This window comes from Etheostoma cragini, chromosome 8, assembly GCF_013103735.1.
Source record: "Etheostoma cragini isolate CJK2018 chromosome 8, CSU_Ecrag_1.0, whole genome shotgun sequence".
Taxonomy (NCBI): Eukaryota; Metazoa; Chordata; class Actinopteri; order Perciformes; family Percidae; genus Etheostoma; species Etheostoma cragini.
The window spans coordinates 28,279,482-28,305,412 of record NC_048414.1 but is presented as its reverse complement, the minus strand read 5'-3'; the positions used below and the strand labels follow the sequence as shown (position 1 = coordinate 28,305,412).

The following is a 25,931-nucleotide window of genomic DNA, read 5'->3' as shown; positions in this document are numbered from 1 at the left end:
GTGAGTGACAGACGCTGTAGCTGTAGTGGGGGAAGGGGTCGCCGGCTGAAGTTGACGGAACCGCCATCTTGAAAAGTGCCCTCCGATGGTCTACCTTTTCGCGCCTGTCAGAATCAGTTTTAAAAGCTTTATTTTCCTTTACGGAATTTTGTGTTTTTTCAGTGTTCGTTTTGTTAAGGCCTGGGGCTAATGGCAAGATAAGCTACATGCTGGAGACTCGCCGTTTACCGCTGTCTATCGGTAGGTACACTTGGTAGCCCGTATGCACTTGGTTGGTGCTGAAGAGACGATTAACGTTAGCCAGCAGTCTTTGCACAGCCGGCTAACGTTAGCTGGCTAGCAAGAGACATACTTGGCCATCTTAACACTATCCTGTCAGACACTCTTGGTGTACCTTTAGCTATGAAAGGGGTAACGTTAACATTCTACCGTGAAACCATAGCGTCAGCTAGTTAGCATTAGCAGTTAGCTAGTCCCTGATAGCCCCATAGCCCACTGATTAAAACCGGTCGACTCGAGGTAACGTTAACGTCAGTTCGTTCCTGATTTTAGGTGGCCAGGTTAGCTAACATAGCTAACGGTAGCTAGCTAGTGACCCTAGCCAGTTTGCCTGAGCCGGTGCGAGTCTGTTGCGTCTGTTTTGGGCCCTGGTATGTAAATGCACTGACGTTACTGTAAACGTAGCTAGTGTTTCGACAGCAACACGCAAATAACGTTATGGTATCTTAACGTGTTAGCTAGCTAGCTATAAAAGTCATGTAACACCTTAAATGATCAGATCTAGTTTCCCTTGCGTTCAAACCATATTTAGAAATCGGAACGAAAGCTTTTTCTGACGTTGATTTGTGAAATAACTGTATACAACAGGACCATCCTGTTGGAAAATAGTGTAAATAGTGTCATAATTTGCGGTTACTGCTGTATTCTTCAACTGGTTCACTCGGTTGGTTAATTAGAGACTATATAACAAGGCTGTAGCAACTCTGTTGATTCAAGGAAGGCCAGCGCTGTTTTTCTATTTGGGCATGCGCGCAGGGGAACTAAAAAGTCAAATGTATCTAGCTATACTGTTAACGTTAATTAGTCAGTGTCTAGAATCGATTTGGTTTGGCTCTGGTGCACAGAGGTATCCCAACAGGCACTGTGTTATAACTGTAGACGTTTGTTGTCCAGACGTTGCCTAGTCTTTTATTGCTTTGGACTTTTTTGGTATAAGTCTGTTATTTGTTGTATTAAGGGACTAATGTTAAAGGGATGCATTTAATTCATTGTTTTAACGTTAGAGAGCCCAGAGTTTGTACGATTATGGATGTATTTTACAGTTGCAGGACTTGTGGACAGTTGTTGCTAAAGTAATTGACACACAGAGGCGTAAAATCAGAGAATAATAAATGTACCGACAGCTGACCAGTAACATGATTTTTCTATTCTCATTTGTAAGTGCATTTGGGCTGCTGGGCCACTGTGGGATCAGCTAATGAGTAGCGAGACCAGGTTTTTCTTGCAGGGTGAATGTATGAATTTAAAAACTGAACTGAAAAAAAAAGAGGTTTAGACCAATGAATCATGGTTTGAGTTGTAGTCAAAATTGGGATTGTAATAATTTGGATAAAGCTTTGAATAACAATTTTTCATCCTACAGCATTACATATGCTCTTATTTACAAGATTTTACCATTTTAAAAGGTCCCACAAGTAACCGGATTAATAATGCCAAAAAACAGGTTTCTCTAGTAGAAATCTAGCTGTGTTAACTGGAATTCACTTAATCCCAAACTCTAATTAAGGAATCTGCTTAGTGTATTGTCTGGAGAAGCTTTAAGGAACCCTATTACGCTTGTTTTCAGGCTCAAACTTGTATTTTGTGTTTCTACTAGAACATGTTTCATTGTTCAAAAAACACTTTTGTAGATCACCAATAAAAGGTAACTTAACCAAAAACTACACACCTGGGCAATTTTCCAGCAAGAATGTACTACGACATTTAAGAAATTAACATCTGCAACCAAGATAACCGGTTTCCCTGACGTTAGCATGTAGCGGTGTAAAGTGGGGAGATCAAGTATTTGATCCACTACTGATTTTCCTACTTACAAAGCATGTAGGTCTGTAATTTTTATCATAGGTACACTTCAACTGTGAGAGATGGAATCTAAAACAAAAATCCAGAAAATCTCATTGTATGATTTTAATCTAATTTGCATTTTATTGCCTGACATAAGTATTTGATACATCAGAAAAGCAGAGCTTAATATTTGGTACAGAAACCTTTGTTTGCAATTACAGAGATCATATGTTTCCTGTAGTTCTTGACCAGGTTTGTGCACACTGCAGCAGGGATTTTGGCCCACTCCTCCATACAGACCATCTCCAGATCCTTCAGGTTTCGGGGCTCCAGGACCTTGAGAGGCTTCTTACGGAGCCACTCATTTGTTGCCCTTGCAGTGTTTCAGGTCGTTGTCATGCTGGAAGACCCAGCCATGACCCATCTTCAATGCTCTTACTGAGGGAAGGATCTCGCGATACATGGCCCCCTCCATCCTCCCCTCAATACGGTGGAGTGGTCCTGTCCCCTTTTGCAGAAAAGCAACCCCAAAGAATCATGTTTCCAACTCCATGCTTCACGGTTGGTATGGTGTTCTTGTGGTTGTACCCATCCTTCTTCCCTCAAACACGACAAGTGGAGCTTAGACAACAACAACAAAAAGCTCTATTTTTGTCTCATCAGCCTACATGACCTTCTCCCATTCCTCCTCTGGATCATCCAGATGGTCATTGGCAAACTTCAGATGGGCATGGACATGCGTTGGCTTGAGCAGAGGGACCTTTTAATTCATTACGGCATAGTGCGTTACTAATGGCTTTCTTTGAGACTGTGGTCCCAGCTCTCATCAGGTCATTGACCAGGTCCTGCCGTGTAGTTCTAGGCTTATCCCTCACATTCCTCATGATCACTGATGCCCCACGAGGTGACATGTTGCATGGAGCCCCAGACTGAGGGAGACTTGTGCAGGTCTATAATTTTATCCCTGATGTCCTTTCACAGCTCTCTTGTCTTGGCCATTGTGGAGAGGTTGGAGTCTGTTTGATTGCTTGCGTGGACAAGTGTCTTTTATACAAGTAACGTGTTCAAACAGTTGCAGTTAATACAGGTAATGAGTGGAGAACAGGAGGGCTTCTTAAAGAAAAACTAACAGGTCTGTGAGAGGCGCAATTCTTACTGGTTGGTAGGTGATCAAATAGTTATGTCATGTTATGAAATGCAAATTATTTAAAAATCACGCAATGTGATTTTCTGGATTTTTGTTTTTGATTCTGTCTCACAGTTAAAGTGTACCTAAGATAAAAATTACAGACCTCTACATAATTTGTTAGTACGAAAACCTGCAAAATCAGCAGTGTATCAAATACCTGTTCTCCCCACTGTATGTAATGTAAACACTGCAGTTGCAGGCCCGTAGCAGATGACCAGATATAGAAAACCGGTGCGGTATGATGGTCCTCTGGCCCGAGAGTAGAAAAAAAACAGCAATCAACACAGTGAAATCTTTAATATTAACATTTAACATTGTAACATAGATGTGAGAGAAAATACCTAAAAGCAACACAGGTCTCCTTTTAACTGTGACTTAGGCTGCACAATTAATTTAATATTAATTTCAATCATGATTTTTGCTGACTGCACGGCCAAAATAAAAATCCCAATTATTTTGATCAGTATTGAGATCCCGATTATTTAACACGATTATTGATTGATTTTTAGCGAATTTTTTTTGCACTTTTACAGTTAATTAGACCGAGCACTGCTTTCACTTCCAGGTTGTGCTACATTCCTGTTAATCTACAAATCTTCGCATTAAAATAAGAGTGGTCCTTCATTGAGCATCTCCAGGAAACAAAATATATAAATAAATTGGAACAAAAAGGTACTAGCGCTCTGCCCGTCTGCTCTCGACTCTGGACTGTAGCTGCAACAATAAGGGTGGCGTGCAGAGGCGTGATATCGCCATCGCCACCTGGTGGCTGGCTGCTACTTTAGGAAGCACTTGACTTGCCATGCAACAAAGTTTTCTATAAATTGAGCACACACTTTAAACGTCAATAGGTCAGTAGATCATGTTTCTTTAATTATGGGAAGCCAAAATCGTCTTCAAGATTAATATTTGATTAATTATTAACCCTTACTGGAGTGTGTTAGTATTATCTTAAAATTAAGTTATTTATTGTTAATGCAAACAGAAGTGCATAGTGCTGTATTACACTGTAAGAACACTAACTAAAACCTTTTCTCCAAAAGGCAACAGGTCCCAACAGTCTAGAAGACCGAACATTTCTTATGCAGTGAAATCAGTTTATTTCCCATGCAGGTTTCAGAGGGGTTGGAACTCGGCCTTAAGAAGGGATTTTCATGCTTCCCAGGGCCGTTATTAAGCGGCCATAAATTGTTCATTGTGTATTGTAACAGTACTAGCTGTATCTCTGATTCAGTTTACAAGGAGTACTGGGCATTGTGGAACCGTAGAAACAGAAAACTGCGATTACATGGATATGTGAGATTTGTGCCCTTTGAAACTACAAGTAATAATTAAAATACCTATAATATCCACATGGAAAGAAGTGGAAAATTCCTATGACAACATGTTGCCATCTGTTTCTTGCCTCACAGGTGTGTGCTGTTGAACTGCTGTATGTGTGCTGTTTGTCAGTCTGTCCATCACCGCTGTCTGCCTGCCTGTTTGTCCAGCTGGCTAGCCTGGAATGGGCCACAACTCCCAAAGACTAGAACACACCTCTTTTTAACCTGAGCTCCGCCGTCTGGACTCTAACACTCACAGGTAGGCAGAAAAAAGAGCTGTCAAATGATCCCTTAGTTAAATATTACTGAAGAAATGGATGCACCGTGTCGCTACCCTTGTACCAATAACTGACTGGTTAGTAGTGAATATGTGTCCACTGAAGGGTGTCCGATAAGAACCAAACAAAGTGATGGTCTTTTTCACAATTACAGGCATCTAATATATTCTAATAACCTCTAATATGTTGTTGGTGACGTTTGTACAAATCTTTTACAGCCAAGATGTTTTGGAAATTTGACCTCCACACCACATCCCACATTGACACACTGTTGGAGAAGGAGGATGTGACGCTGACAGAGGTGATGGATGAGGACGATGTCCTGCAGGAATGCAAGGCCCAGAACCACAAACTGGTTGACTTCCTGCTGAAACCACAGTGCATGGAGGACCTGGTCACCTTCATCACACTGGAACCCAGTACTGATGTTGAGGAAAAAGTTAAATACAAGTAAGAGAAAAGGGTGCAAATAAGGATCAAAATGAACAATGGTTACTTTTACACCTGTCTAATCTAAGTCTCTCTCTGCTGTGTTAATGACACAATTAGCAGTCTCAATATGAGACTTTGTTTAATGACTTGTATCTGATGACATTGTGTCTTACATGGATTCAAGGTTTTCTAAACAAAACGTATCAAAATACAGAGCAAATCTGACTTTTGGCGAGTTGGGGAGGACAATGTTCCAATGACACATAAAATACACAGTAGGGAAGGCAAAGACATTGCTCCATTCTCAGCTGAGGTAGACAAATTATTGTTACAGCTGCAGTGTTTACCATGGCACATTAGCCTAGCAGCTAGCGGAGTGTCCTTCTGTTTATAACTTCATCCTGATAAAACGGCACGGTTTCAGCCTGCATGGAAATTTTGTTGCCTAAAACAGAGCAACTTATATTAGTAGAGAGAGCAACAAGTTAGCCAACTGCCGAGTCGCCCTCTCAGCTGTCAGCCTGCTCAGCTACTAGACGGGCTGCACTCGGGCTGCAACAGATGTTGTTGGGCTAAGGTTTAAGCCAATGTTTTACGCCATTCACTTTACCGGCAACGTTGACAACAGATAAAGCCACCGTGTGTTGAGAAGCTCTAGCTTGTTGTTTTATTGTTCACTTTTAACTAATTTTACAACAACTTTGCTATCTCTTTTTTTCTCTGTTTTCTGTGTTTGGCATCACAGAATGTCTGTCCCAGTATTGTAATCGTTGAGTTGGAAGAATCTAAGGAGCATCTTTTGTTCTTTTAGGTATCCCAACATATCATGTGAGCTGCTTACATCAGATGTGGGCCAGATCAATGACAGACTGGGAGAAGATGAAAAACTGCTGATGAAACTGTATGGCTTCCTCCAGAATGAGCCGCCTCTCAACCCACTCCTGGCCAGCTTCTTCTCCAAGGTGCTGTCCATTCTTATAGGACGCAAGCCTGAACAGGTAAGTTGGTGAGAACGGGGTGTTTTATCTGAGAATGCAATGCAAGTTGTCATCTGATATGATTTGTCCATAAACTATACAAAAATGCAATAATGAACATTATTCAGGTCACATGCTCTGAATGTTTATTTAGTCTTTTCCACTCTACCAGGATAGTTGGGACCTAAACAAGGCAGTTTATCCTATTTAAAGTGTGTATGGTTTGCTTGTCTGTGTTTATAGATAGTAGAGTTTCTGCGGAAGCAGGAGGACTTTGTAGACTTGATGATCAAACACATTGGGACATCTGCCATCATGGACCTGTTGCTCAGAATGCTTACCTGTATCGAACCACAACAGCTACGACAGGACGTACTCAACGTAGGTAGCACCTAACACTTTCTCAGCTGTGCTGAAAATGACATCTCACATCTGTTCACTTATCAAGATTTAAATTGGACTAACATAACGTAAACAACTTGGATTGGCAACAAAGGTGCTTGAGTGAACTAGTGTAGGTTTAAATGTAATGCGGCTTATTAGCTCCTGTAATAAAGAATATGACAAAAATAACTGTTAAGCGACAGAAGCAAGACAGCAGCACAGAAGTGATGTCATCCGGAAATGAGGCAATACTCTTACCACTGCACGCCAGCCAAACAGGAGGCAGGGCAGCCAAGCTGGTGTTCAGTATAGCCATCCTGTCAGACCGGTTTCTAGCAGACATATAGGCCATCTCCACCAACCACAATTGGAACATTTAAAAATATAAGTGATCACCCAAGCCTAGTTAAGATTTAATTTGTCTTTGCTACTGGTCTTAACTTTTTTAGAAAATGGTTTAAAGCGTTTCTTAAACCATCAATCTTAAAGTGTTTCTAAAAACAATTTTAGGGAGAAAGACATTTCCTGGTTACAAAGCCACGCTTTATTTAACCACCTAGTTTGGCTGAGTTAGTCAAGTCTCAATAGATGTTTTCTTACATGTTATTACGTTACAACAGCTGAGGTTGCATTATTTTGGCTGGTTTTGCATGGCTAGCATCACTGTACAATGCAACATGAATATCTCACACAACTTTAACTATTTGCATGCACTCAAGTTTGCATTATGCATTTGTTGGGTAATTCAAAACTAAGTTATTGTTTGCTGCTCTCTGAAGATGGTTTGGCATCATGGATTTTGGGCAGCAGAGGACTAAACACTCAAAAATGTACATGTGTAAAAGTGTATTCCTTCTTATTTCCTTCTGTATAAGCCAGAAAAGTCAAATAAATGTTGTTTTGTAGGCAATTTTGAATTGGTAAACCTTTTTACTCCCAAATTAGAGGTTTTTGTCTCTCCTGACCATCTCTGCTTTCTATCCTCTTTCAGTGGCTGAATGAGGAGAAGGTGATTCAGAGACTGGTGGACATGGTACAACCATCTCAAGATGAGGATGTGAGTTTCTTCCATCGAGCATCACTATGTATAGAGTTCATTTTACATTATTATTCATCAAGATGAATACTAATTTTTTATTTGTTCTGGAATATTACGACTTTGATTGGATGATTAAATATGCTAAGTTTCAAGTGAAATCAGATGAAAAACCACATTTATGGTTTCTTGTCTTTTTTTCTCACATTTTTTTACCCAGAGACACTCCAATGCTTCCCAGTCACTGTGTGAGATCATCAGACTGAGTAGAGACCAGATGTTCCAGGTCCAGGGCTCCTCAGAGCCCGACCCACTTCTGGCCACACTTGAAAAGTAGGAATGCATTTTTTTCACTTTAAGTATTCCATAGGTTCTAGTTACTGTACCCATGATTTTCATGTATATCAGTTATTAGTTAGCCAGTTAGCCTTTATTTGCTTACCATTTGTTTTTGCTTTTGTTCAATTTATTTTATACAGTGTGTAATAATACATTTATTCTAACAATAGCTATAGAAAACAGACTATGTCCTACAAACCTGACAAGTGACTATGCAGCCTGCTTTCCCTTCATCTTCATGTCTGTCCTCTTCAGGCAGGAGACGGTGGAGCAGCTGCTGTCAAATATCTTTGACAAGGAGAAGAATGAATCAGCAATTGTCAGTGTTATCCAGATCCTCCTCACATTGTTTGAGACAAGGAGACCAGCGTACGTCCTGTGGCCCCTGCCACTCTTAATATTTTGATTTTGACATTGGGTGTATATATATATATATATAGTAAACAAAAAGAGTGTTGGAGAATGGGAACTCAACAACAACGCTACAACAAAGTCTGATAGAAGCATAAACAGTCAGATGGTCAAAACGGGTTGTTAACAAGCCTAAGGCCACAATGCAGGTTGCAAAACGCCAGTCCTATTCATTTGAATGTGGGTAATGTGTTTAGGTTGCATCGCTAGGGTCCGCAGGGAATGCTGGAAAAAAACCGTTGTGGCCCCTGCAGCCAAAAGCATGACATCAAGCTGTCACGTAACTAGGGTTGGGTTTGGGTTTCTTTTGTTTGTTTTTTCATACCGGTGCTTAAAAAAGGAGCACAAAAGACAGTTGGCAACGTTTAAGAGCGGCTTGTTTATTGCTAAGGCCGTAAGGTCAAAATGAATGGATTTATAAAAAAATTTAATGATAACTTACTTTACAAGGAAACGGAAAAAAACTACTACTAGATGAAAAAGGGGTATTTTATAATAACTTTGAATGTACCACGCAGATGGCGAGGTGAGTTTAAAGAAAAAGCTTATTTTCTCGCTGTTGGAATCCTCTCCAGTGAGATACAGTCACCCTTAACACTATTTAGCTGTCATCATTTTAACTGTTTAATCCAGCTGCTAGCGGTAACGGTAGGCTAACTTTACCTGTGGCCAAGTGTAGTGTCAACTAGCGTCACATGCAGTGATGCTTTTTTCCCCCACCAACGGCAATGCAGATATTTAGGTGGCACCGAAATCTGCGTTACCACTGCGTTCTGTCTGGTAGATGGTGCGGTGACATATTAGCACCGGGTCTAGGAACGCAAACCTATCACAGTTCAGATAAAAACCAATGTAGTAGGGAACACAATGGAGGCAAAAATGTAACACTCTCCCTTATTGGAGTGATGACCAGAACCATCACATTTAACCTGAATAGGCAGTTATGTGGCATGTGTTCACATCACCACCAAACAGTAATGAACTAGTAAATACAAGTTCACATTTTATTGCTGTAAATGTTCCAAAAGACTTGGCACTACTCCATTGTGTTCGGGGAGCCGATTTATCAGGTTATGACTTTTTATGTTGCAGGTTTGAGGGCCATATGGACTGCCCCCCTGGAATGTCCCACCCTTCATTCTCCGTCAACCACAGCATCCTGGAGGCTGTGAGACCCCGACTCAAAGACTTTCACCAGCTGCTACTGGAACCCCCAAAGGTAGAAACCACACAGACAGCAGTAAGCAGTTTTAAAATAACAACTTGTAGATTAAAGTTACAAGGTGTCAGTCTGCATGGGACAATTTAATCCTATTAGGCCAACCCATTATCAGCTGTTTTCAGTTTAGTTTGAATTGGTATGTTTAAAACCTTTCTTAGAAAGCAGCTGAAGATGACAGATGGTCCAGTCACAGAATCAGTATGTGACAAATAGTCTTCTACCACATACTATAAGTATTCAGTAATTAGTATGGATGTGTCCCAGTTGGTTGTGTTTATATTGAGCAGTGTTTATTTTCCACCAACAGGCAAATGTGATGAAGACAACGTGGGGGGTGCTGGACCCTCCTGTGGGCAACACCAGGCTCAATGTGGTCAGACTGGTTGCCAGCCTGTTGCAGAGCAACACACACAGCATCAACACAGAACTCATTAACCTCAACACACTGGGAGTCATACTAGTGAGTAGTAGCTGTTTTGGGTATTTATTCCCTAAAAAGATGGTCTCTGACAAGATTTTGCGTGGGTGTGGGGTCGGTCGGTCAAATGTGTTTGGAAAGGTCTCTCTGTGCTGCGTTCAATGAATGCAGATCTCAACAACAACAACAAAAACTACAGCTTCTGGCAGTGAAATCACACACAGCTTAACCACACCCAACCATCTCTCAAATAACACCAGTCCAAAAGGAATAGGGAAACAAGAGGAACTATAACCTAAATGGCTAGTTGGCTTATTTTAGTCTGTTAATATCGCCCAACATGCTACGCTGGTTACAGAAAATGAGCCAAACAAACTTTGAGAGCGTGTAAAATCGACAAGATAAATTTTACTAATTTAGTGGCTGGTTTGCTGGCTGGCTAGTAAACTAGCGTGCTTAGGAGCTTAGTTGTCATTCAAGCACCAACCATATTATATTCATATATTATGTCTTACCTTATGGGACAATTGAATGACGTGTTTGCCAGTTTTGACAGCACTGTGTGTATTGAATTGATCAGATGAGATGAAAATGGAAAAAGTTTACAGCCTTCTGTGTGCACTCTCATGGCCGTTTTAATGAGTTGGGTGTAATTTATGCTAATGTTAAACCGGGAAAACAGCTTTACAACAGTGTGCATGGGGCAACCACACAAAGAATCAGTGTGATGGAACTCTGGACTTCTGGATGTAAAAATGAACATTAGTTAATGTAACTACATCTATTTGATCTTGCACAGCAGTTTCCCGGTTAGACATTTACCTGCCTTACTTACTGTGGTTTTACATGCACTCTGTTTTATAGAGTTTTATAATTGACATTTTGTTTTGTATTTAAAACAGAGCTACACTGAATAGTTTGTCTGTCACTCTGACTACTTATAGCGGGAACAAATCACTTGTGTAAAGTGTTACTTGTTACTGATGGGAAGAGAGAAATGACTGAATTTTTTCTTTGGTAATTTGTTAAAGCATAGTATCAGTATTAGATTATCCAAACCATTCACTATCATTTCTTTTTTATAAGTATTTTGTTTTGCTCCACAGGATATGTATTTCAAATACATCTGGAACAACTTCCTTCACATTCAAGTGGAGATCTGCACAGCCATGATTCTGGCTATGCCCCCGGCCCCCACTGACATCAACCCAGACACAGAGCAGGAAAATGCGAGGGAGAGCATCCTCATCAAACATGTAAGATTAGAGTACTAAAGAGTTACGTACAGTAGTTCTTATATATTGCCTTATGTGATATAATTGATTAGGTCTATGTAAGCTTTTACTTCTTGGACTATAGCTAAAGCTGTCTTTATATTTGTAAATTGCGAGGATGAAGCTTAAGGTGTTCCAGCTTAACTTTCGGTGTAAACACAGTAATGTTGGTAATGCTGTTATTTCCTGATTGAAGCCAATGGATTACTGAGTTGTTTTTATTGTTAAGTTAGACAAATGCAGTGGTGATTACTGTAACCTTTATGTGACCAGGTAAATACTGCATCACATTTCCACAAGTAATCTCTGGCATAATCTGTTTTTTACCTTTTCTTGGACTGGATATTGTACTGTAACTACACAGTTTCCCTGAGAAAGACACAAGTCATTATGCACCAGATACACAATAAGTGAAGGCTTACCAATAATGTAGTTTATTACTTTTTGAGTGCGTCAGCGCAGAAACAACAACCGTATGCACTACATTGTGAGCATGCTGAATTGGTTGTATTTAATTTCATTGTATTTTCCTCCACCAGCTGTTTCAAAAGTGCCAGTTTATACAGAGAATCGTAGAAGCCTGGAGCTCTAATGAGAAAGAACAGTGAGTATTCTGCTCTGCTGCAAATGAGACCATAAATAACTTTGTTAGGTTGTAACAATAACTCATTAAGTTGTAATTTGCTGTAGTAGAAAAATAATAGACAATAGAAAATAAAAGTCCTTTGCATCTTTAATATGATCATTACTAGTAATTTTTCCGATTAGTTAAGAGCGTAATGCTTGGCTTTAGTGGTCAAAGTAATGTCCTTATAATTGTATTGTTTGTGTGTGTTTTAGGGCAGAAGGTGGTCGGCGACGAGGCTACATGGGTCACCTCACCAGAATAGCCAACTCTATAGTTCATAACTGTGACAAAGGCCCCAATGGACCACAGATACAACAGCTCATCTCTGGTAAGGCCTCACTTCTGTCTGAGGGCTCCTGAATCTCTGCTGTCATCTGTCTTGCAATAAGCTTTATCTTTGACTTACAGTTTGAGACCATTAGCTCTTTATTTTGTTATTTGGGGGTAAGTAGTAACTGGAAGGAAATCTTCCTGTGCCATATCTTAACTCTGTGCTTAGCCTATTTGTGTTTATCAAGTTTACTCGTGGCATCTGAAGTGAACTTGAGAGCACCATTCTTTAACAGTTTGTTAAATGTACAGCATAAGAAGATGGCGTGTATAAGTAGTGTTTGTCTGTGTGTGTGACACAGAGCTCCCAGCAGAGGACAGAGACAAATGGGAGACCTTTATTTCTGGGCAGCTGTCTGACACAAACAAGAGAAACACTATTGACCTGGTAAGTGAACATCAACACTGACGTCAAGCTTTAGAGGGGCTGTACTCTAAATCCTGAGTCAAAAAACAGCGGTCTAGATTTACCTCCATGAGGCTCTCACAGTCCGGTGAAGGGCGGTGTGCACCAGGAGCAAATGCAAGAAGTTCAGTTTTCATTCAAACAAATTACGACTGGTGTCTTAACTACATACAAAATTAATCAGAGCACACAAGGCCAAATTGCCTCGTAATTACCATATGACCTGTTGGTGAAAAAACACAATGGGGCTACATTACATCACTTCCAGTGGAAGAAACAATTTTGGTATTGATTTTTCATTACACTCACACAATACATTACAAATTTTGCCTAACAAGTCGCTCCCCCGTCACAGCACACAACAAATTCCCATTTGTTTTACTGTAAGAGCTAAAAACAAATAGCAAATTATACGACCGTAGTGAATGTACAGATAAATGGTAAAAAAACAAAAATTACCCCTTTTTTTCACCCTCCAAGACATGTCAGTCTGTTCCCCTTCTGGGATTCACCAATAAATTGATTTTGAGGTATCCCCTACGTCTCTCTTTCTTTATGAATCGGTTAAATGGCTTCCAGATTTCTCTCCATGGACATATGTTGCGCAATACTTTAATTGATCACCTCCCTCCAGAATCTATTCATTTTGTCACACTCCCAGATTCTGTGCATAAATGTTGCTTTATCCCCATTGGAATTAAAACCAAAGGTCAGGTAAATTTATTTTTTTAAATTTCCTTTTAGGTCTGTTATCCATGTCTCAAGTTTGAATTTATACCGATTAAGACAGTATGCACAGCAAAACCAAATACCAACTCAAGACTGATTTATTTTATTAAGCAATGTTACGATAGCAATGCCCGCTCAGAAGTGTGGATGCACACTAATGAGGTCATAATACTTTTCTTCTCTAAGGCCAACCCTTTTTTTGATCAAATTAATTTTGCTTTAGGTGAACACACACCACATCCATTCCTCCAGCGACGATGAAGTGGATTTTAAAGACAGTGGCTTTCACCAGGACTCCTCTCTACAACAAGTAAGACCTAAACACAACAGGCCCTTAACCTAAAATAATCTTGTGACTATGGGTCATGCGCAGTAACAATCTACAGGAACATCTCTTGACCACGCTTTGAATTAATTGACTTAACTACTAATGTTATTTAGGAAACTTTACAGCTACTTCAAATAGGATATTGTCTATTTACTTTAACTAATTTTAAAGCATTTTGGCATCTGACTGTAAATGCATGTTTGTGCTTTTTATTAGCTATTAACCTGTCGAGCCTTCATGTTATACATTCTTGTTTTTACAATTTAGTATATGCGTTTGTAATTTTCTGTACTGCAAGTAATGACCAGCTTTGTGTAGAGCCAAGACTATATCATTATCGTTGGTCCTGGGTTTTGCCAGGCCTTTTCTGATTATCAGATGCAACAAATGACGTCCAATTTTATTGAGCAGTTCGGCTTCAATGACGAAGAGTTTGCTGATCAGGACGATGTTGTGGAGTGAGTACTCATCCTGCATGAATGGACTTGCTGTCTAAATATTACTGTGTAACAATGAAGGGACAGGGCACTTAAAACATTTCAAAGTTGGTGGATTAAATCATTCATTTAATAACAGCAATTTGCATGTCACTTTAAAAAGAAAATATTTTAAAGTTCTTTATTCTCTGCCCCATTGTAATAACATTTCGTAGCAAAAGAATATTGTTTGATTCCTTTTCCAAGTTTTCTTGTTAAATGCCGTTCAGCATAATTTTGATAGCTGAAGTTATAATTGCATTTTGGTACAGAAATCAGATTAATGACAGTGAGAGCTATTGCCTAAGTAAACACTTTGTATGTTACAAAAAAAGTTTTGCTCAAGCATTTAAACCAATACCTCCAAGATGTGGCTTATTTCCTTTTTGAAATGGCTGCCATAATAAATTCAAAATGTGGCTTAAAGAAATGAAACCGTAGTATCCAGCTTTGGTGTTGTCGTGTGCTGTCCCTTTCTATATTACTTAGGGCAAGCTGGTTTTGGGGGTATAAACTTCTGCAACGGTTGTGGGCAGTGGGAAATGGCTATTAGTTGATCAATTAATTAAATTATCTGCTTTACGTTAAGCAGATTGTGGCTTGAAGTAGATTATTTTTTTTCACATACATCTTGGGTTTAGCATTATCAGACTTTGCAAAATGACATTGGGCAGGGTAAAATAAGCAAAACACCAATCCAAACGTTCAGCATCTATTCCTCAAGTCCTGACAGTATTTACTGTAACTTTAGATGGCTTTACAAAAAAAGTTACAGTAGATCTCCAATAGATTAAGATGCATGGATGAATTCCTAAAGATGGGAAGTCTAGAAGTTCTATACTACTAAAAGACATCCACTTGATAGAAACTACTTGTAATAAGTAGTAAACGGCACAAGGCAGAAATGGTATATTGAACACAGCAACATTATGTGTGATCTTGAATTTCGTGAGTTCTGCATGATACTTTTTCATGTAAGGGTGAAATGAAGGGCAATTATTGTGAAGTTGGGGTGTGGAATTTATTGAACTGTTGTATTGGTGTACCTGATAATGCTCCCATTCTAGTTAAGGCTAAGGTCTGTCTGGTGGTCTTCCCATTTGTGCAGTCAAGATGCCTGGAACATATCTGACTGGCCTTTAAGGGTCAACGAGGAGAGGACTAGACTTATCCTAGGCCTCAACAAATGTACTCTTGACATCACTGTACCCCTGCTGTGCTTTAAAAACACATTGTATACAGGTCAGATACTTGCCAGTTGTCATGAATGCACAAGTTGGAAGGTAAAGCGTGATTGATTAAAAGGAATATGGGATGCAATGACTGTCCTTGTAGTAAATATGTGCCATTTAAACTCTTGAAGTGAGGTTTGGTAATGGAGTGGTTTGATGGTGAAATTCCAGTGTGTGGGGTTTGTAGGCTGGTATAAACTGATGCATGGACATTGTTGGTTTCATATCTGGATAGGACTTAATGTTTATTCTTAATCTGACTTGGGCTTGATCACCTATTGTAGTGTTGTTTATTGTAATTGTGGAAATATTAAAGCTACTGTTGTTGCCCTGAACTTCTGACAGTGCTTGTTAAAAGCATTAGTCTGACAGTTTGGATTTCAAAGAAAACCAAGCATTTTTACCAGAGTCAGATTAGAAGTTCCAAACTAGTTTAATTTAAAGCTTTCCAGCACTGACTCCAGGATATTTTGAGCATAGCTTATAGGGGTGGGAAGAATAATCAATTCTTAGATGCATCGCGGTTCTCTCTAAAACAATTTGATGCTCAATTCTGATAAGTTAATATCAATTACATTTTATTTAAAAGTTACTGTGTCCAGACGTGTACAAATCATAAAACAGAGTGACTAAAAGAGGATGGAATAATGAACAATTTAGAGTTTAGGCAAGAGTGCAATAAAAAGACACAAAAATGGACAAAAGGAAAATTAAAATAAAATGTTTTATATACACGGGATCTAATAAGTAAATCATATAATAGGCAAAACACATATAAGCTGTTCACATAAACTGTTACCACATTACATCTGACCCGCTCATGTTTCATGTTCTAAGAAGCCAATTCTCCACCTTTAATCATGACTGAGCCTCTGACATGGAACATCACTGTGCATGTTTAGGGCTTAAGCTTGGAATGACTACAAAATAAAAGCTTCAGTAGACAAAACATTTCATTAAAACGTGTGTGTGACAAATACAGTATATGTCAAAATCTAGCAAACTCAGATTTATATGTATATATTTTTTAATCCAATCATGGAAATTTACATTAAAAAAATTGTTGCATTGATAATCGGTTTAGAATCGAATTGTTGGCCTCTGAACCGGAATTGAATCGTGAGGTGCAAATCAATTTCCACCCCTAATAGCTTAGCACAAAACTAGAAGCATTGAAAAACTGCTAGCTCAGTCAAATGTGAGAGAAAAATAAAAACCTTCCCACCTTGTTCACATAACACACAGGTTTACAACATGGCAGGTTCAAAAAATAATGACCAGGATGAACATTTTATCTGTAGGGGTACTAAATTCCATAGCTTGCTAATCACAATAACACACTATGTATCCTGTACAAATGTATTTATGTTGTATGTATCTATGATTCCCCTTAGGGTACAATATCATTTATTATATCAATCTAGTAATTGAGAAAATCCTCAACAGATTAATTGCTAATGAATAGAATTGTTAGTTCTATATACTTTACAGCTTTAGTATGTATGACAGAGGAGTTGTTAGAAGGACTAGAGCTATTAATAGCAGTTTCCCCGTGCCTCCAGTCTTTGTGCCTAAGCCATCAACTCAAGCCTAAGCCTTGAGTTGATGTTTTTTGAATCTGACTTTGGGTAAGATCAGTTAATCAATCAAATCAACAAAGAGCATTTTAAAACAGAAAAAAACATATTTATAGAGCACTTAAAAAAAATCAATGTTAATGGCAAACAGTCCCCCAAATGTTGGACTTGTGTTGAATTATTTGAAATGTTTGGTACAGAATAATATTTGGGAAATTTTGTATAGCCACTTTCAACATTGCTTCGTGGGTGGCAGTTTTTTTTCTACCAGGCTTCTTTGCTTTTCTTTGACCAGTTAACACAATACATGAATGTAAAGAAAAAAGTCATAAACTTTGTTTCTTCAGTCGTACGTTTTGTGTTTGAAGCTTGTTATTTAGATGAGAATAAGTTTTTGTTATCCGTGCAGTATCTAACGTGAAGTGTTAGAGCTCTGTGTTTCAGCCTGTCTGCCTGTGTGTTGCTATATTTGTGGATGCCTAACGACCCTAACTTAACTAAACTCTGTTCTCTTTAACATTTCAGTATTCCCTTTGATAGAATATCAGACATCAATTTTTCACTGAATACAAATGAAAGTGTAAGTACTTTAATTATTAATCTTGAATTTATACATAGTCAATCAATGAGCGGTCATGGAACAAATTAAAATGGGTTTTATCAATATGGCATGTCTTTTATTTTCCAATATAACTGTTAAAATTAATTAAGAAGCAGATGCCACAAAGTTTGATCATACCAAATTGAAATCAGTATGCGGCATATTTGAATATGAGGGTTTCTCTTGATAAGAAAAACGTAGCTACATTTGAACCAAAAGCATATAACAAATATCAAAGCACAACTTGATTTTATCAAATACTATTCCACTGATTTTAAAAACGTAGCGCAACAGGGGCACTTGTGTAAAACGTAAGCATACGTGGATATGCTGTAATTTATCTGCATAGAGATCGCTATGTTTTGAGGCCTGCTGTAAAGCTGTTGTGCTATGATAGTTTACATGTTCATGTCTGCTTCTCGGCTGAGTGGCTATTCTGTAGGATCCAACCCTAGTTTGTGTGTGGATGTACTGTAGAGTTAAAGTGTTTTTTCTAAGTGTGCGACCCGTGTGTGTGTGTTTCCCCAGGCAAATATAGCTTTGTTTGAGGCACGCTGTAAGGAGAAAATCCAGCAGTTTGAAGATGCCGGTTCAGACGAGGAAGATATCTGGGATGAAAAAGATGTCACCTTCGCACCAGAGGCCCAGAGACGCCCCAGGTCAACTAAACAAACCACTCAAATTAATTCTAACCTTATCTTCAAAACCAAGCTTTAACAATCCTTTAAAGTAGTGTGGAGCAGCCAAAATGACCTCACAATTCCTACATTTAATGAAACTGACATGGTCTTCATAAACGTAGCAAAACAAATGAATGCACACGTAATTATGATAATTAATGATAATTATCCTTGTAATGTCATAGTGTTCACCTACAAGTCATAATCTTTCCATTTTACAAACTACGTTTAAATTGTTTCAAAATTTGAAAACTGCCAGGTCAAAAGTCAAGTTAGTACACATGCGCATGTTTTGAGGTTCATACTTTTTTGTGTTCAATTTGTATGTAAAACATAGTGTAATATTCTATTGGAAGAAACAGAGAAAACTCATTTATTTATACTCTTATAATCAAATTTGATACTATGAACTCTTAGACAGACCAGTAAACAGTTAATTGCCGTAGTCCCGTTCTGCTGATTAATAAACAACCTGCCAGCAACACTGGACACTGTTTTATCACCTGGCCTCTGTAGCTTCATATTTATTGCCCTCCCCAGTATGAAAAGACGATGATCTCAGAGCCGCAATTATAAATAGATTAGTTGTCAACTGTTAAATTTATTCCCAACTATTTTGATAATTGGTTTGAGTCATTTTCTTATGATGTAAAAAGTCAAAATTCTCTGATCCAGCTTCTCAAATGAGAACAGATTCTATTTTATGGAATTCTCTATGACAATTAACTGAACATCTTTTTGAGTTGTGGACGTTATCTTGAGCATTGGAAAAACTTTTTCTGCCCTAAACTCAGATGCGGGTTAAAAATAACACTTGATCCGTGTGTCTATCTCAGGAGTTCAGGCAGCACGGACAGTGAGGAAAGCACAGACTCAGAGGAGGAGGATGTGAAGAGAGATCCATTTGAAGCTTCCAACCCAAGCACTGATGACAGAATGGAGGTTGACACAGGTTGGTGTACCCAAGACTACTGCATATCATCACTAAGAAAATAAGAATACTAAATGAACCCAAGTAAGAAACCTTTCCCTGATAGAGTCTGGGATTTGAATTATAATAAGATTTAGCCGAGTTAAGATCATTTACAATTATTTAAATTTGAGACATGGGTTTAGGGCTAATGTATAAGCTATGATTAAATCTATTTTCAGTTTAGGTTTTTACCTATAGTGCTGATGATGTGGGTTATGGAATGACTATGGTATATGTTATCTGTTCATGCAAGATGTCCAATTCTGACTGATACAGTGTATTTTGCAACATGTTTTAATATTTTTTAGGGCCTGTGTGGACGGCCAATTTTGATGACATCCCCATGGACACGGGTACGTCCACAGCTCCAGCCTCCAGCCCCAACAACCCTGCTGCCTCCTCCCCTTTGTCCCCCTCTTCCACAGAAGACATCCCGGAGGCAGGATGGAGCTCCACGCCCCCTGCCAACTCTGAAACAGGCTGGGCTGATTTCTCCAACTTCACCCCTGTCAGGTAGGATGTCCTTAAACACTCTGTTTCTGTCTCTGTGCCTGCAGTGCTTCAGCTACAAAAGAACATTGAAAGACAACGGCAGCCAAAAGCAATCAATCTGAACGAGTGCTTCATAAGTAGAATTTGCTCTTTTTCAGACCCAAAGACCCTCCAAGGTGCAACTCTCCTGTTGCTATGGAAACCAGCATAGAGACGATGGATCCTCTGGGGGTCAATGCTCCCATGCAGCCGGAAGGTGAGATGTGTGCACATGCACGTCCATATTGACAGTTGGAATTCTGTACATCCATGTGAACTCTCTCCTGCTGTCCCACTGTGACAAGCTAAACCTGGACACTTTGATATGGAATTTGACATAGGCTAACATGCAGGATTTCACTTTGCATATCTGTCAGTACCACAATTTTAAGCAACCCCAAAATATAATTATGGAGTAGTGAAAATAGCTCCTGTCAGAGTAGCTATGGGTTGATAAGTGTTGGTACAGCTTAAATGATCTTAAACATGGTCAGTACTGACACCTATTGACATTTTTCTTAACACCTCCCCAGATTGTGATGGCTGGTTGGGTACCAATGTGGCTTCTCCCTCCTCCACCACACCAAAGGATTGTGGGAGACCTAAAGCGGAGGAGGAAACAGCTTCTAGTGAGCAGCGCAGCATCACAGAGACAGTCATCAATGGCTCCATGAAAGAAACGGTCAGCCTCACCGTTGACGCCAAGACTGAGACTGCCGTCTTCAAGAGGTTGGCCAAACACATCCACACAAAAAACACTACGCTCTGTGCTAAATGACTGAATTCAATACGAGCGGTTTCAATGCTAAATATGTCATCCTGGTGTTTGAAAAACCCAAGAAGGGAACACTGGAATACACTTGTTAAGGTGTCTTTACCAGAATGGCTATTCCAAATGTGAGTCATTAGTGTTGTCACATCTGTTTTCTTACAAGTGTCCTCACACTATCACTCGGTCACAGTTCCTAGAGAGGCGCTGTTAAATTTAACACCAAGATCCAAGACGGGCCCCCGGGCTTTCAAACACATCTACTGGTTGGAGAGTGTTTCATTAAAATAGTTACCGTTCCTCAGTTGCTGTGCATTTGCTGCAAGTTTTTAGTTTGCTCATGTGGACAAACTCACCAGAGTGGCAGCAGACTGACTGACTGACTCTGAGGAATTTATTCTCAACACAACATCGAAAGGCCCAATATCCACCACAATACCAACGGCTCGCTATGTTCTTCCTCATTTGAAAGAACCTTCTGCCAGTTTGTTTTTCTTCTTCCGTCTGTGTAGGAAACACCAAGATGCCACACAGACGGGCAAAGCCTTTGTCTAGGTCATGATAACCAAACTGTCAGAGCTCTGCTTGAGCTAGTCAAAAAAGGGCCCTTATACTACTTTTTTTATCTTCCATTTTGTGCTAGTCTTTCACTGTCTAATATGTGGTGGTCATAGGTAGAGTTGTCAATCTTCCTCGATAACCGCATTTGAATTTCATTCTTCATTCATTATTACGTATAGTATTCAAATTACATTTGAATATTTAATGCCCAAATCCAGCCTATTATTAATATTTACTACATTTCTCAGACACACACATTGCCATTGCCACTATCAACATGACGTTGTGGTTACACGTTCTGTCCACTAGAAGGATTTCCAACATTAGGTTAGGCAAATGCATCATGGTGCAATGCATTTCTGGCACACCGCTTTGTTTAGATTCATTTTACTCTACGGGAGCACACAGCATACAGTCTCTGGCAGTGTGTGACAGCGTGTTTGAAAGCACAACCGAAACAATATGACCTCTACGATGTAACAGTAATATTAGACACCATGCTAACGGCATTGACGGTTTGTCACCAGCTTTTTAGCAAACTGTCTTGCAGATTGTCAAGTAATAAGAATACAGCTATAATAAGGAAAAATATAGGAAGTCAAAGCTAACTGAAAGGTAAAGGGCAATAAAGTGTTTGCATTAGGAGTATTTACATTAGGTTCACTTTGGCTATAGTTAAACATTAAAAGCACCAAAACATATATGTATTAGCAGTTAAATTTAAACTGAACAAACCCTCAGATCAGTATTGCCGACATACTGTCTTATACACAACTCTCTCTTCGTTGTGGTGGGAGCTGACTGGGAACCTGCAGGCGCGACTTCCAGCGCTGGCATTTCATTGGGGCTCGCCATAGTGTTACTGACTTGTACTCCAATCAGCTTGTTGTGCTCAACACATGCTTTGAACGGCCTACTGCTAAAGGTTTCTGGGAGGAACTCGTGCACACATTGTGTACACAAATCAACCTACATTATATTATAATCTGCATTGGACAGTGACACCTGTATCATGATGGTTTGGCGCGGACACATGAACCATTACAGCCCTACAACTACTACTAAATGCACTGCTTCTGTGTCATTTTGGATGCACAAGCCGGTCACAAACCAGTGAACACACCTAGACACAATGAGATGGCCAGTGGAAAAGAGGGTTCTTTTGCAGGTTCTCTTTCGGGAGTACGAACATTTCAATACTTTTTCCACCATAAAAACGTCATTGTTAAAATCCATAGTAACAGACATGAATTCAAGCTGACCTATGCCCCCATTCTTCACAAATTACTAAACTAAAAATGTTTACAGCCACCTTCCAGTCTTGTTTCATGTTCTCGTTTTAACATTTCTTTCATGGTGAAACACCTGTTCTTAATCCACAGGTTTTACAGTTGGTTGTCCTCTGTCCTTCTGTCCTCTTGTTGATTCTGCATTATATTGTCTGTCTGTATGAGTAAATAACAACTGTCTGATGAATTGAGCAACACTTACAACCTGAGCTTCCCCTCCTCTCTCTCTTGCTGTGCGTTGTGGGTGTGGTCTTCTACAGAGTTTTGAAATCGTATCGGTATGTACAGCCAATCAGAGATCAGCCTGCAGCCGTGATGTAGTCTTGTTGTCACGTCAACCACCAACTTTTCTTTCCCAATTTTGATCTTCTTTGGTTTCAGCTCCTTGTATGTTTATTTCATTATCTCCATTCTGCATGTGTTTCTACCAAAGGTGTTGTCCAAGTGCAGTTTTTTAGTTTCTTTAAAGAAAATTAATCTTATTATTTTAAACCAAACAAGTGAAAGTGCAGGCTAGTTTTCTGAAGTGGCTTCAGCCTCTTCTCAGTTTGATTTGTATCTGTTAAAACCTGCTTAATAAGTACTTATGTTTATTTTACTTTTACGGTCTGCCTCTTTATTTGCATTGGCCCTGAGCCATTTATTAAATTGTGAGTTAAGATTCAAATTCAGCATCAGTGCTGCACAATTTAAACGTGTAACTGCTTAATAGATTGTTTGCAAACAGTTAATGAAGTTGGACATGGGCAGGTGCCTAAACGGTACAAGCACAGCAAGTGCTTTTACACATTAAGGCACGGCCACATATACGTGAACGCAGGTAAATGACCATCGCCTTTACCAAACAATACTGGCTGGTTAGACACGGCTCCAATCAACGTCTCCTCCGTCTTAGCTCATTCAACAAGATACAGCCAAGCCGCCCACACTGCTTTGCTGTTGGTGAATTTCAATTTCACTGGTCGAAGTTCCCCGTAGTTCAATTCAACGCAATGCAAATTGGCTTTGCCACTGTAAGCAAATGCTTTATCCTCCCCTTCCCTCGCACTAAATTGGAGTAAACGGAAGTTGGTTAATAGTCTATGTTAAGTTAGCACACTTGTGATTGTGCCTTCGGTTAACCCTGCCCGAGAGTTTCAGTTGGAAATAAATCTGGTCATCAGGTTCTGACTGAACACTCCTGAGGCCACAACAGTAATGGTTTTAATGGCATTGGCACAGTATGTTTAACGTTACTTTTGCATAGTAGTTGATATGAATGGAAAACATTTTCCTTCTTTCCTCTCATTTATGATAACAATCTTCTTATTACAGTTGTTCATAGCAACAGCAGAACAGCTACTACTGTATATACAGCAAGGCCTCTTGTGTATTTGGACCTGCAGAAAACAGTTTTACTTACCATTTTGTACTTATTGGTTGACGTATGTGCCTATACTGATATGTGTGAAAAAAGGACTAGGGTTTTACAATTGCTGACTCAGATCTGGAGTTGGTCCCCGGGCGCTGTAAATGGCTCCCTTGAGGGATGGGTTAAATGCAGAGCAGGAATTTACAGGAACAGGAATGTATGCGACAATAAATTACCTTTTTAAAATTGATTTAATGTCAGAGAAAAACAGTCTCATGGTCAAAGGACTAACAGCCAAATTAAAAATCCTTCTAGTTTTATAAAATTTAATTAAGTATTAAATATCTATATATTTTTGTTAGTACTCAACAAGCAAGTGCTGGACAACCATGAAGCACCTCAAATATTAGATTCTATTTGGATGTTTGTGGGTGTTCTGCTTTGATTGAGGCCTCATCAAGATTATTGGTGGTTCTCTGAGACAAAGCAAGACTGACGGCTGGTATTTTTGGTCTAATCAGTGTCCAAATCACGTGGTAGGATTGCCTATGATTTGCTGGCTTTGTAACTACAAAATAAACCGAGTATCGTAGCAAAACAATCAAAACAGTTGACTTTCTCCATTTGCTGTACATTTTGATGCTTCTCCCATGTATTGTTCACAGTTGCCCATTTCAACACCTTCATCCTTTGTTTTACTGTGTGCTCCGTCCGTCAGTTCAGCATGCATCACTGTTCACATCTCCCTGTGTTCTGTGTGTTTCTGCGGGGGAGGCGGTTGGTATGAATCACTTCATATGGTATTGATGTACATTTTCGTCTTTGTGTGTGTGTGTGTGTGTGTGTGTGTGTGTGTTCCAGTGATGAAGAGAAGAGTGCTTCTTCAGAGAAATACTCTGTAGTGGAGTATGTGGACACAGAGAGAACGGGCGTCAACAGCTCAGCCGCAGCCTGCTGTCCCAAAACCGGGTCAGAAACAACACAAACGCACACAAAATGTTCCGTTACATGATATCATTCAGTCCGTGTGGGATTTTTCATTGGCTGAAGCAGTTAGACACAATTATAGTTTACACTCCTCATAATTGTGAGAATTTAGAGCAACAACTCATCGAATGCATCCTATCAGCATCTTAATGCCTTCATTACACAGCACCATAGTGTGGAGCTGGAAATGTGCCACCAGATTAACTACAGTTTTCAGTTTGAAATCTAATTGGAAATTGTTCTGGGAAATTAGATTTTCCTGTAACTGATACATTGCAAAGCTCCAAAAAATAATAATATAATACTTCAAATAATTACCTTTTTGTCCATTGTTATGTTTCTCTTTGCTCTTTAATTTAAACACATGTAAGCAATGTGCAACTTAAAAAGTTTTGTGTGGGCAGACACCTGGCTATTCAGAGCTCAATCTGTTGCTCTGTGGGCTTCATTATTTTTTTTTAGGTTTCACACAGCAGAAGTGTCTTTAAATCAAAGCAATCAATGTCCATAAATGTCAAATCAGGAAGTAAAGGAAGGTACAATGTAGTCAGAAGGCACATGCGTTAATAGAAAAGCAGATCAAAAAGCCTTCATTACATTAATTAACCATTTTTAATTGATCTTTTGATTGTTTTGATTTTTTTCTACTTGTGATTTTTGTTTCCATTTAAAAACTAAATCTGTTTCAATTTCTGAACATAATTATCGGATCTATACATCCACCAAAAATTATTTTAACATGACATTAGGAATGTCTTATAAAGCAATCCAACTCCTGCAGCTTGTCTTCTATGGTAAACAACAAAAAATGTGAACACAATAGACTTAAATTGTACCATCATAGGTAGAAAACGAAAGTCATGTTAATGATTTGAGGCTAGCTCCTTGGTGAACTTTTCTCTCCTCATGTGTCTCCTGTAAGCAGTGAGAAGTGTCGGTCCACTGTGGAGCTTCCCAATGGTCCTCTGGAGGAAATGTCAGCCATAGAGGAGGCCAAGTAAGTCTGACTGCCTTTACATACCATGTGTGAGAGTTGGATCTCAAGGTTTTCTATTAGCCACCTACAGTTGTGTTCGAAATAATAGCAGTGCCTCAACAGCAGCAAGAAAATCACTGGTTTTATTAACATTTCAAACT

The 25,931-nt window shown here is 39.3% G+C and overlaps 1 protein-coding gene and 1 long non-coding RNA gene across 10 annotated transcripts in view; one reads left to right on the top strand and one right to left on the bottom strand.

Moving 5' to 3' along the window:
- ppp6r3 (protein phosphatase 6, regulatory subunit 3) overlaps positions 1-25,931 on the top strand; it is a 27,558-nt gene continuing 1,627 nt past the window's right edge. Inside the window, exons 1-25 of one of the 9 annotated variants that reach the window (XM_034878570.1) lie at positions 1-240; positions 4,666-4,834; positions 5,070-5,303; positions 6,097-6,283; positions 6,506-6,643; positions 7,638-7,703; positions 7,903-8,015; positions 8,277-8,390; positions 9,525-9,651; positions 9,962-10,114; positions 11,179-11,328; positions 11,886-11,950; positions 12,187-12,302; positions 12,607-12,692; positions 13,663-13,749; positions 14,179-14,225; positions 17,578-17,632; positions 18,182-18,312; positions 19,170-19,285; positions 19,615-19,819; positions 19,957-20,054; positions 20,371-20,566; positions 22,717-22,734; positions 24,669-24,776; positions 25,717-25,791. In XM_034878570.1, coding sequence (XP_034734461.1) covers positions 5,077-5,303; positions 6,097-6,283; positions 6,506-6,643; positions 7,638-7,703; positions 7,903-8,015; positions 8,277-8,390; positions 9,525-9,651; positions 9,962-10,114; positions 11,179-11,328; positions 11,886-11,950; positions 12,187-12,302; positions 12,607-12,692; positions 13,663-13,749; positions 14,179-14,225; positions 17,578-17,632; positions 18,182-18,312; positions 19,170-19,285; positions 19,615-19,819; positions 19,957-20,054; positions 20,371-20,566; positions 22,717-22,734; positions 24,669-24,776; positions 25,717-25,791 — 2,678 coding nt within the window. In that variant the 5' untranslated portion in view covers positions 1-240; positions 4,666-4,834; positions 5,070-5,076. Of the gene's footprint in view, positions 241-500; positions 520-4,665; positions 4,835-5,069; positions 5,304-6,096; positions 6,284-6,505; positions 6,644-7,637; positions 7,704-7,902; positions 8,016-8,276; positions 8,391-9,524; positions 9,652-9,961; positions 10,115-11,178; positions 11,329-11,885; positions 11,951-12,186; positions 12,303-12,606; positions 12,693-13,662; positions 13,750-14,127; positions 14,226-17,577; positions 17,633-18,181; positions 18,313-19,169; positions 19,286-19,614; positions 19,820-19,956; positions 20,055-20,370; positions 20,567-22,716; positions 22,735-24,668; positions 24,777-25,716; positions 25,792-25,931 lie in introns of those variants that run through there. The other 8 variants (XM_034878568.1, XM_034878566.1, XM_034878564.1 and 5 more) reach the window with 8 other exon arrangements.
- The window catches only part of LOC117948791, a 9,901-nt gene continuing 9,657 nt past the window's right edge, over positions 25,688-25,931 (bottom strand). The window contains exon 4 of the long non-coding RNA XR_004657560.1: positions 25,688-25,697. This is a non-coding gene — a long non-coding RNA (uncharacterized LOC117948791). The remainder of the gene's footprint in view (positions 25,698-25,931) is intronic.